This window comes from Nylanderia fulva, unplaced genomic scaffold, assembly GCF_048542155.1.
Source record: "Nylanderia fulva isolate GAGA-0341 unplaced genomic scaffold, ASM4854215v1 Scaffold6, whole genome shotgun sequence".
Classification (NCBI taxonomy): Eukaryota; Metazoa; Arthropoda; class Insecta; order Hymenoptera; family Formicidae; genus Nylanderia; species Nylanderia fulva.
This window is the reverse complement of record NW_028190698.1, coordinates 5215028-5228423: the sequence shown is the minus strand read 5'-3', so window position 1 is coordinate 5228423 and position 13396 is coordinate 5215028. Positions and strand designations below refer to the sequence as shown.

The 13396-nt window shown below is 31.0% G+C and overlaps 1 protein-coding gene across 1 annotated transcript in view; it reads right to left on the bottom strand.

Annotated features, from left to right (window-relative positions):
- Positions 1-9484, bottom strand: part of LOC114940225 (neurotrimin) — an 84672-nt gene extending 75188 nt beyond the window's left edge. The window contains exon 1 of the mRNA XM_085487799.1: positions 9398-9484. Coding sequence (XP_085343925.1) covers positions 9398-9470 — 73 coding nt within the window. The 5' untranslated portion in view covers positions 9471-9484. The remainder of the gene's footprint in view (positions 1-9397) is intronic.
- Positions 9485-13396: the final 3912 nt, after the last annotated feature.

The window sequence follows — 13396 nt, the reverse complement described above, 5'->3', positions numbered from 1 at the left end:
TTATTCTTGGAGTTAATTAAAATATTAAAATATTACATTTTATTATTAATTAAGTTTATAATAAATATTGATATTAAACTTTTATATATCTACTATAAAAAGTTGACACATACCGTCTTTTTCTCTACGTTTTATCATAAAAATACCATTAAAATTTCGCCAGATTTGTGCAAATAATAGTAATATATACAGTCACGCATAATAAATTTGTCAAAAATACATGAAAATCTAATTCTTAAGTAATAGAAATAATCATATGAAACAAAACGTCAAAATGTAACTAATGTCCGTTATAGATCAACCAACACTCTCTGTCATAAAAAGCAACGTATACGTTAGGAAAACGAGAGAAACAGTACAACAATGTCAGAATTACGAATCGGTATTACGTCGTAGGCCGATGATGAAAATGCGGCAATGATAAATGCTCCTTTTTCCTTCGAACGAACGTCGTTAGCGTTGCCCCACGATTTATCATTGGTAATTAGCCATGAAACTCTCGTAACATACAAGTACTTAGCATGACTGAGAGAATATGAAGAATTACACGTATCTGAGTCTGAACGCGACAAACAACGATAAGGGGTAAAAGATATGGGAAAAAAATGCGGAACATTAAACTTGTGTTAACAACAATCAGATTGCAGTGTTAATACCTGTCAAACGAAGATCCAAAACAAATAACATATAATAAAATTTGCATTGACTTTTGTATTCTATTAGACATAAAAATTCAAATTTATACTTTCTATTTAAATATAAGTATTCTGAAATGATTCTATATATCATTACGTCAAACAATGTTCAATATTGTCGCACTAATTTTTTGAATATCAAAAAGACTTTAGTTAACAAGATGTTATATGTTTGCAGATTTTTTTCTAGAAATCTATTTTCATGTCCATCCTTTTATAGTAACAAATGTCTTTTTGGGTCTCAAGATATCATCTGCATTTAGTTTAAAGTCTTATCAGAAATAGCGCTTTATCTCACATTGATAAAATTGTGTCACATGATATTAATTAATAGATATGACCTATAAATTAATTTAAGATTACTATATCAAGTCTTTTTAATAATAATAAGTTAATATGAACCCTGCATTATTCGAGGTTAACATATACCCGGTTAAAAATATACCCGGGAAAAAATTTTTTATATATAATTATATATAAATAATTGTATAATTATACATATAATAGTAAAATTTATGTGGAAAATATGTCTATTGTTATACATAATTATATAAATTTATATATAAATTATAAGCACAAGGATGAAAATCTTTGAAAAAATTGTAGACGACCAAACTGGGCAAAAAATATATTAATTTATTAATATATTTTTTATTAATATATTTTTTAAATTTATTAATTTATTAGATCTTCCTCATTACGTTTTGACCTTTGGTTCAGGTCCTTATCAAATGAACAAACGTTAAATATTAAAATGCAAGATTTTTTTGATGTGATTATAATAAAATATGTATGATAATCATTACTATAAAATTGAATATGTGTGAAAACACGTGTGTCTACTGAGACGTTTAGCTAACAAGTGTGATAATAGACTATCATACATATTTTATTATAATGACATCAAAAAATCTTGCATTTTAATATTTAACGTTTGTTCATTTGATAAGGACCTGAACCAAAGGTCGAAACGTAATGAGGAAGATCTAATAATAAATTAATATATTTTTTGTCCAGTTTGATCGTCTGCAATTTTTTCAAAAATTTTCATCCTTGTGATTATATTTACTGGCTTTTTTTCTTCTTTTCTTAATAAATTATAAGGGTTCATATATAATCATGTCGAATTATATATGTATATGAAACATATATTTATATATATGAAGAAATACTTATTTAATATATATATATATATATATATATATATATACATATATATAATTATATAATTATATATAAAAAGCACTTTTATCAAATTATGTATGAATATATTTTATATATAATTTTGCGATTATATGTGTATAATTTTATATATTTCTATATAATTTTATATTGTTATATCGTATATAAAAAATGTTTTCCGGGGTATTGCAGCTATATTGCAGTTTTACTGTATAATAGACGTAATATGAAGTATGATCCAAAGATATAATATGTATATTCGAACTAGCACGATGTTATGAACATCGTTTCGAGCAGAATATGATAAAATTGGTGATTGCGGTAACAGGCGTTTGTAAAGGTCGCGAAACCGTAAAATTGAATTAAAACCGATGACAACGTTCACCTAGCAGGATTCCCAATAACGTTACTGTTATAGCACGTTCTGCATTTTTCCGCTTATTCAATGAAACGATCCAATTTCGTCGTGTTCTACATATCGGTCGATCGTGGGAGAAAAGCATGTGGCACCCCATTCGTTTGCGCGATGGCTGTTTGCGTGACAATTAGAAGGAGACAAATGTAGGGAGCCAAAGCCAATACATGTAGCTATATAGGAGGTGCGTGCAATTCGTTTTGTTGTCATCGTCGTCGAAAAGCGCCACTCTTTCGCGACACGCGGGGCATCACTCCGTGAGAAGTTAAAAGGTCGTTAGCTGCGAATTCGCGGCAGCGGACTCAAAACACCGCCATAATTTACACGGCCGTGTCCCACTCGACCCCGTCGCGAGATCGTATCATCTCGCAGGTGTCTAGCCTGCATTCTCGCGAAAGGACATGCAAGCACGGAAACGCTGTTTAACAATTCCATTCTTGCTTTGAGAAAACGTTTCGCTAAACTCTCTCCGCCCAGTTCCGTAGCTAACTCTCATGCGAGTTTATAAAAGAGAGTAAGTCTTCAATTTCCACGCGCCGTGTTGTTTGTATCTAACTAATTCTACTACGATATGCAATACAAGAAGAAATTAGTATTATGCACTTTAATGCTCTGGAAAATAATATTAACGTTTTCATTTCTTTTTCCATAAATTTACGCAAGAAATATAAATTTTCGATGTATATAAATATATTATATTATATTATAGTATAAATTGTACATATTAAAATCCATGAATTGTTTCACAATTTTGTAATATGCAAAAAGATATATATTTCAATATATCGGGGATGTGCTACTATTCAGTTCACTGCACCTCTTCCTTCGTTTATTTTCTATTTGACAATTAGTCAAAATATTCGTGCTCGAAATATTTTATATGCTTTTTGTATGCTTGTATTCAATATTGGCTCTTAACAATCAAAGGGCAAACGGATAATTCTCTGTAAAAGACCAATATGAAAGCCTAATAAAAACTCATGTAATTTTATTAATCCAAATATTTGATATTGTAGAATCATTAAATCATTCATATTTTTTAAATCTAATTAATTATTAAAAAGATTAATTGTTGTTAAAATTTCCATGTGTTAAGATATGCGATACATTAAATATTAATGTCATCATATTAATTCTGTGTGTGGAGGAATAAAATTGAAAATATCTAGAAAACTAATTATAACACTGATGAAAAGCAAAATGGCGAGAGTGATTTCATCTTGCATGTGTACATACGCAATCGATAGTTTTTAAACAATCAAATATCTTTTTTTAATTAATTTTATTTTATATTCAAATTTTATTTTTACAAAAAAAATCTTGAGTAATATATATATATATATATATATATATATATATAAAAATTATAATTTTTTTATATATTATGCTATCTACACATGGATTTTAAAAGCAAAGTAAATGGTAAATCTCTAAGCCGTTCTATATACACCTGAATAAAAAACCTGATAACGTCACAATGTTAGACGCATGAGAGAAGAAGGATTTTATCGGCCAATGGGGCTCGTTTAAGTCATTAGCTTAGGAGTCTAAGCGCGCTCGTGTTGTGCACCCACGCCGAGGGCGTGAAAGAAATTAATTTCGCGATAGCCCCGAGCTAATTGTGAGCTGCACTTTGAAGTCGCCCTCGATATATCACGATGCACCGAATGCATAAACATATCACTGCTCTCTATCCTAATGAGTTTCCCGAGCGGCTTCAACGTATCTACTATCACATCGTTCTTCGTTCTTAGAATTTGCATCTACATAGAAAATGTTACATCTACGTTTTTATTATTATGTTAATTGATTGCTTCTTTATATTCTTAGTTACAGAGCAGTCATGCTGTGTATAATTTTTAAAAATCTAACATTTTGAATAGTAAAATAACAGAGTTAAATAATATAAAAGAGAGAAGAAAAGAGAGAGATTCGAGAAGGTCACGTATTATTCCTAAATTTGGGAATAAAACTTTACATAACAATAGCATTAAAATGATAAGTCGAATAAGTTAAGCAGCTTCAAAATAATTCCGCTCTCGAAATGCACCATTCAACTTTAACGGTGAATTATGATGAGAGCAAAATAATTAAAAGACTTCATAAGGCGAAACTTATTCGTTAAAATACAGAAATACAGAAATTTTTATAGTATCCTAATTAAAATATTCAGTATATTTCTTTAATATATTTTAAGAAATGTTACGTTGATTTCAAATTAATGAAGGCACTTCATTTATTCGTATTAGTAAAATTTAAACTATATTACGTTTTACTAGTGAATGTTCTTCTATTCTGTCAATTAAAATGTCACCTACTCGCTAATTGCAAATATAAGCAAGAGGACTATATTTTCAGATTAAATATGAACTATGAGAAACATATAATTTTCCGGCTTATCGTCGTCTTTAGAAAGCGCTTCTATCGTAACCGAATAGCGTTGATGCACTTTGAGGCTGTGGACCGCGCGTGTCATTATACATTCCCCTTTGCTCATGCCAAAAGATGGATGCATGAGACATGACGGTGCGTGCAACGAAAAAAATAGGAAAAAACTAAGAACCGCACGTACCTACTAGGCTAGGGAGTGTGCCAAGGTGTGTGTGTTGACTGCGCATATTTATCTAACGTATGCGTTCGCTACTACGGAGATTTCGAAGCGCGCGAAGCACGGAGTTGCTAGTTTAATACCGATTCCGCGTGCAAATACACAAGAGGGGTGTGTCGACGGTGGTTTGCTGTTTGCGAATTAGGTGCAATCAAACGCAAAATCACACTGGCAAATATCACACGATTTACCAATCACAGATTCCCGCAATTAATTGCTCGGCGCGATGCGTTATTAGCAAAAGACAGTTTCGCCACGTTGAGATGGGAAAGGATGAACTCTTGAACACGTCGTAATTACGTGTCACCGTAATTGCATTTCCCTATTGCATTTTGTCACATCTAAGCTAAAAATTATTTATCATACGCGTCTAAAAGGATTGCGCTCAATATTTATTTTCGATTATTATCTTTTATGCACAATGTGAAAAACAAAAAATAAAAATTTGAAAAATACAAACACTCGAATATTTTATAAAAATTGATAAACACTGCATATTTATATTATATTGCATATTTATATTATGTTGCATTCATATTCTTTTGGTCAAATTTTTTTACATACATTAATCAAATTTTTAACAAAATATTAAAATGTTATAGAAAATCACAATATTGTACAATTTTTAATATAAAAACTTTACCTTTAAGCTTTAAATGAAATATCAGCTCAATTAAATGTCTGCTTAAACTAAAAAAAAGTTTTTCATATTCTCTTATATTCACAAGATTCAATCTATTAAAAATTAATAATTTAATTTTTATTGTATATTGAAGTTTAATGAAAATAGTTTTCCATCTTATAGATCAAAATTTGAACAAGAATAAAAATATTTTAGACTCATTAAGAAATCTATCATTAATAAATAATGTAAGAAAAGTTGTACAGTCTGTATTAATAAAAACATGACAGGAAGTAACTTATGATAAAAGCGTAAGTCCTTTTCAGTATGAATAAAATATCCGTCTACGCGTCAATCATGCCACCGTCAACCGTCACCTCGAAATAGGAAATATCCGATAATTGTTCCACTCTCTCAAACTGTGTACTTAACAAATCAAATTGCTCCTTGTAAACGTCGGCGAACTGACGTTTAGTGTTTGAGGAACACTTATTTTAGCAATTAATTTAGCCTTCCCATTACCAGATTGCTTGTTGCGAACATCATTTCGATCGAAGTACAAAATTTTACGATCAGTTCAAATCACGGCAAATAAAGATAATGTAATGAATGATTAACTCATCGACGCAGTTATAGGAGAAAAAGTCTATAGAATTCATTAATTAAGAAATTTAATCGGTCTTGCCTAATTTATATATCTCTATCTAATTTATCTGTTTCTATCTAATAAAAGCGTAAAGCACAAGATAACTTTACATAAATGTGACGTTGTAGAGAATAGATACACTAACATTGATCTAAAATAGTAACGGCTTTATGACTAAGGTGAATAATAAATGCAATTTCAGAGATAAACTAAGATTGAGAATGAAGACTGAGAACTGAGAAATGAGATTTAGAGATAATACTACAATTAAAACCGTATTTTCAACGGCATTATTATGAATAAATAAATCATTATTGAAAACTATGATAAATCTAAGTCATTTAGAACAAAGAATATTTATGATTTTATATGTCACATTTTCTCAATTACAATAAATTATATATATAAGACATATATAGAAATTCGGATTTCACAACTTAAGGTAGTTCTATCGTTTTTCACAATTCTTACGAATTTTTAGAAATTTTAATATGTTGTAGACGGAGTTAATATCTATCGATTACGAAATTTTGAAGTCGATTCACCGTTTAGTTTAACAGTTATTTACAATTAAAAATAGCATTTTTTCTATACACCACGTGAAAGGATGGCATTTTCATCACACATTTTAATATATAACAATAGAACGGATCTTACGATTTTAATAAAAAAACCAGTGGGGTATACAATATGAGTGTGGGATTATTTAAAAAAAAATAAATTTTTTCCACCGTTTAGTTTCAAAGATATTACTTTTTAAAGAAATAAATTTTTTTCCAAACAAAACATGGAGAGAAATTGCGATGATGATGTGTATTCATACATGAGCTGTTTCTATGTGAAGCGGTTCAGACTGTACAGACTCAACTAAAATTGTTGCTACGGTAACATTGTATAAACGATGAATTTCCTTATCGATTAGAGGCGAAACTTTTAGTTGATATTGTAGCGATAGAACTACCTTAATATATTCATATCTTTAATAGTAAATATTTAATTTTATAGTATAAGTAATAAAAACTTCTATTTTACTCATTGTATTTTATAATTTTTTAAACATATATTTCCGATGCGCCTATATCATCTATTAATTTTTATAAAAATTAAATTGTGACACAAAATCAGTATATAAGCAATTTTTATAATAATAAAATGTTATAAATCAAATTTCACGTATAAAATTTTTATACATTACAAAGTATTGCAATTCTAGAAACAAAATATATTAGTTTTTAATAAAGTATATAGATAGGAACATATAAAGCTTTCACAAAAATATCATTTCAATCGAATGTCGAACGAGAACCTTCTCCGATAGTACATAAAAAAACTGCACGAAATAAACTGTTTCATACAAAAAAAAAATAAAAATAAAAAATTCATGCATCAGAGAATAGAGCTCGAAGTCCTATATTTATTCGCAAAATATACATAAAATACACTCGGCCAGGATATCTATCTATTTTATTCGCTCGCGATAACAATTCTCGCTGATAGCTTTACTCCGCCGGGCCGTGCATAAATTAAGGCTGTAACAATTTTGAGAATCGTAATTCGCGTATAAGCGTATGCGGCTTTTATCGATATCTCTTTGCAATGAAAGTAACTCACGTGACGACTATATTTAAGGGTGCGAGCGTTTATTACGGACCTTATCACGCCGTATCGAGGAGCAACTTGACACAATCCGAAGACGCTGATTAAAAACCCAGGCGTTCTTCCATCGTCCTCCCCCGATATATCACAGGCGGGGATTTGCAACTAATTCGGGACTAATTCGGGCAGGTAAGAGGCGGACGATTAACGGGCGAGCGAAGCCAAGTAGATTTACGGAGCCTTCGGTCGACGGCGCGATAATTCGGCGTTAAGTCATTAGACTCCTCGCGCGATTACGGCGCAAGCCGCGCATAATGGCGCCGGCGTATTTCAGTAGCATCTAATCCGGGTGGCATACCACGTGCCGACGCGCGCCGCGCGTCCGGAAATCTCGCGATTACTCCCCCTTGAAATTTCTGCCGTTTGTCTCGCCACTCGGGACGTAGGAATAATCGCCCGGGCGCGAGAATAAACGAATGATCTCCGGCACGATCTACGAAGTGTCCCGTCCGATGGCTAAAGAACCCATTTCCCAGTCAACTTGCCGAGAAAGAGAGAATAATTATTATCACGCGAAAGAGGATAAGGGAAAAGAGGGTTCGTTGGACTAACACTCATGTGCCGTGCGATAATTTATACTTGCCGCGATTCGTATAAGCGATTGCAGACGAGGGTGGACTGGCAAGCAGAAAACAGACGAAAGGAAGGGTATTAAAATAAATGCCGAGGAGAGAGAACACAAATTGGAAGAGATATTATATATAAATAGAAATATAAGAGAGAAATATATAAAAGAGAGAAGACACAGAGGGATGTCGACTTCAGATTTTTCCGTCTGAACGCATCTATTTTCGATTATTCGCGTTTACGAGCAAATCCGCGATCCTAATTGATACCAGGAAATCTTCAATAGTAAGAGAGATTATTCGCCCTAAAATAATAATTATAGATTTGAAGGGTTCCGTTCTAGTGTCGCGACGAAAAAAAAATTAGACGAAGAATCGCGGTTGATTATGATTCGAAACTCGTCGCGAAGAGCTTTACGTTCGCGAACGACGCAGTCCCACGTTCTCTATCAATGGAATAACGTAAACTCGCGTTACGATACTGCGGTACAATCGTTCCCTGCGGGATCGGAGCAAAGCTCCTGCAAAGCGAAGCAATGCGACGCAGCGCGGTGCAAGCGACGGCTTGGGGTTGCGCGGAAATAGGTGACTCGATCGCGGCAATCTCATTCGTTTAAATTACGACCGACCCGTAATCACCTACTGACTTTTATCATCCGCGTAATAAACAAACCGCAATCGTAAAAGCCGCCCGTAAAATTTCTCCAAGGGAGAGAGGGATCGCGCGACAATGCATTTAATGCTCGCATGCAGAACCTAGTCGTGTGCGGAGCAGTCATAAAACAGCGCAACCTTTTTTCACCCCCTTTTCTCTGTCCACCCACTAGAGAAGAATCGCGGAAATTGCGATGAGGATCCTGAATTTCTAGATCACGTGTCACGTATTACGAGCTAATTTTCACTAAGAAGGAACGTATCACAATTGCATAATATATCGTGCATATAACGCTGTTGAGGGTCTCGTGCGGAGCAGTGCGAGGAGATGATGATCTGACTCGGACATTTACCTGATGACGGATCGTTCAGCGCGGTTACCCATGTCGCGATGCAGAACACCGGAATCGCGAGAGCGTGGAGCATATTGTTACGTCGACGACGCGGCTACGTCAACTGAGGAGTAAAACGCGCCGGGCGCCGCGACGCTCATCGGATCCACTTTGCCGCCAACCACGCGGGCGCCTGCGTGCTGCATCGTTCCGTGCGTTTCGCGATTTTCGCAACTCGTCGGAGAGACTATCCTCGAGCTATTAGAAGACCAGATTTATTTGTTTACCTTTATCAAAAGCAATTCAACGCGAAAGCGTTACGAGTAGGAGAAGGAGAGATTTATTGCACTGCAATTGCATAAGAGATACACGTGTATTACATGTGCAAGGAGATTACTTATACAAATCCTTATTATTAATTACTTTGGTGAAGACATTTTGAATGTTGAAAGATTTCTCACGGAGCGAATTATTAATAAAATCTTTTCTGAGCGATACATGAATAATAAATGAAAATATATGATCAAAATATTTAAAATTGCACCAGCACCGTATATTTCCAACATATAAAACTCGCAAAATAAATGTATTATTAATAAATGGTCGATATATCATGACTTTTCATTTAAATCATTCGATTCGACGAATTTGTATATTACTGCGCGTTCTCTCGATCCAAAAAATGGTAGGCAAATTATATGGACAAATCAAATCGGTAAAATATTCAAAGCTGATGATGCGAGATATTTAAAAAAATCAAGAATTTTATTATATTAAACAAATTTTGCAATTATAAATAATTTAAAGTATTTCGAAATCATATAGAATATTTTATATGCACATAACGACGTATAATAAAACATAATCGCAACACCGAGATACACTAGCAAGTAATTTTAGAAATAAGAAATAAATAAAATAAATTATAAATTGCTTACGTCAAATGTTGTTTCACTGTCCTTTGATATCTCCGCGAGCCTTCTCCTTCTCTCTTGTTCACCCTTTACTGTTCCTTTACAGCTCACTCGCACGATACTCGCGAAAACACTGTTAATTATGATCACGCGCGTACTAACCAGCAAAACACAACGATCGCGCGACATTTTGCACGGCACTCCCTATGTTAATCACACGCGACGCGCATGTATATTATATATATTACACTTTATTATGTATATTACGACGGCAGAACAACGCGAAAACTCACGAAGTTACGATCCATTCAGCACTAGAAAATCGCGCAACTTTAAGCATCACTCACCAGCGCCAGCGTCACCTTTGTTTTGCCAACAAATTTTATATGTTTGTATTTTATTAACTTTACTATCTCACACGTTGTATAATATAAATAAATAAATGTACAAATTAAAATTAAAAATAAAAAGCAAATAATTGTTAATTGAAATTATCTTATGAAATGATAAAGTTTTGCGAGATAATATGATAACGCACTGATGATCGCCCTTTAAATAGTATAATATTATATTTTTTTTATTAATATATGGATATTATTAGATTATTAAACGTATATTAAACAATTAATATATCGCGATTTTGCATTAGTTATTGTTAATTATTAATATTCGATACGTATATTACAGTGCATTATCGATTCAAAAATAGGCAAATTGTATAATTAAATATCCGCGAAAAATATGAAGTACAATGCAAATATTGCATTTTTTTAATCCGATTAGACAAAAATTATTATTTGTAAATATTGCAATAAAATAATTTATAACTATTATTTTTTTTTAATTTCTTTAAATTCATAAATTGCGGGAAATGTCTGCTTTAATTGTTATGGTCTCGATACGCTTATGAATTATTAATCACAGAATTAATTAATGGCGCGAGCTGATAATTACTAATTGTAATAATCATAAGAATTACATTTGACATTGTCCGTATTTCTCATAATCGCGTTTTAAAAGGTAATACAAACACAGTACTTCACATAATTATTTGCTCGAATTTTGTCACACGCTTGACAAGATACAATAAGACGATAGTATATAAATATTTCGTCTACTATCTCGCTCTTTCGATTAAAAAATAATACGGACAAATTGTATAATTAAATTTGCAAAAAATTTAAAACACAATACGAAATATTTTTCAAACCAAGTTATATTTTTAAAACCTGCCATAAAAAATAAGTTGCTGTTAATATCGCAATGAAACAATAATTTAAAACTGTCAATCTCTATTGCTTTGATTTTTTTTTACAAATAAACAAAAAAGGCAAATATTTATATCGATAAAATTTACTTCATGTTTACGAGTCATTAATCATTAATTATAATAATAGTTGCAAATTGTCGCGTTTGGCATCTCCTAGCACCTGTTGCGATCGTATTACAAGGATAACATTATTCGCGCGCAGTTTGAGTCTCGTAGCACAAATGACAGCAAGATGAATGCGGAGGTACGCAGCAGTGTGCTATACACTGTAAAATACATATTTATAATATTTCTCTCTCTCTCTCTCTCTCTCTTTCTCTCTCTCTTTCTATAATTAGAAAATTGACAAAATATTATTATGAATATTATATAGAGACAGTAATTATAAAAATAGTTTTTATAAGGGAAACATTTTTATAACTATCTATTTTTTCTTGTTAAATAGATTCTTTCAACTATTGCGCATATCACATAAAATTGTTATGTCAGCGATATAAAATTAAGATTACAAACGCATTTATGATTAATGCTGAAAATTTTTTTCTCTTATTTTTTTGTGGGACATCCGCAAAAAATAAATCTTGTCTGATTGTAAGTCTACTTTCATTCTGATTAACGAGTACGTCAATCGAAAAAGTTGAGAAAGAGTTTGCATGATAATTACTGTTGCAATAATTACATTGCCTTGTAATCATTCTGACGATCTTATTTCGCCCCGCATCTGCTTCTTGTTCAGTACGGGCAAATTTTGAAACACCTTGATATTCATTTTACACAAATTTTATTCTGTTTAGCTTTATTTATATAATATGTGCTTATCAAATTGAAAATCCTTTTACTAGATGTATTATATTTAGATGTATTGTATACTTTATACGTTTCATACGTACAATTTTATTTTATAACATTTTTTTACACATATTCTTATTATAAAAGTTATAATATAAAATAGATTTAAATTAATGCATTATTATTTCGAATGATGAATGATGCTAATTGTTTTATTCAGAAGAAGGATACAATAATATTTGCAACGATTGATATCAGTCAATTAACTTAAAATTATATGTTAATATGTCATTTATAATAAAATACATTATAAATCTTTCTTTTATCAAAGATATATTATATTTATAAAAATTGGAAAAGAGCGATGATATTCAGGCTCATTCATTTTCAATCGATTGATATATTATAATATAAATTTTGTTTCTCATTTATTGTATTATGTACAAAGTTAAAACATAACTTTGACGTATAAATAATATTTTATCTTATTTTTTTTATTTTGTATTCACCATTTGCGCTTATATTATAAATTAATTATATTTAAATATAAATGTAAATTAAATTACCAAGCATATAACACAAAGTTGAATAAGTTGCTTGTACAATGTTAAAAGCTTTATATAAATTGTATTTTTTGGTATTATTTTTGTAATAACATAAAAAATAAACTGTAAACTTAATAATTATCTCACTAAAATCTCTGCAATAAATATTAAATAATTTAATCTTCCATCATAAATTGAAAATTTTTTCTAATAAAGTATTTACTAATTGTAAGTAGATGATTGATTCTTTATCAATCATGAAATTTGCATTATTTCTACATTGCGCGAAATTATTTATATTTGAAATTACTTATAGCAATATCAATAAATAAAAATAATTAAAAAATAATTCAAGAATATATTATAAATAAAATGAATAATATACAGATTGCTATTATATACTATGTATTATGTATACTTAATTTGTTGACATTTTTTATAAAGAAGATAAAAAGGAATACATGTTTTATAAAATACTAAAATTTACTTAATTTTTTTACTA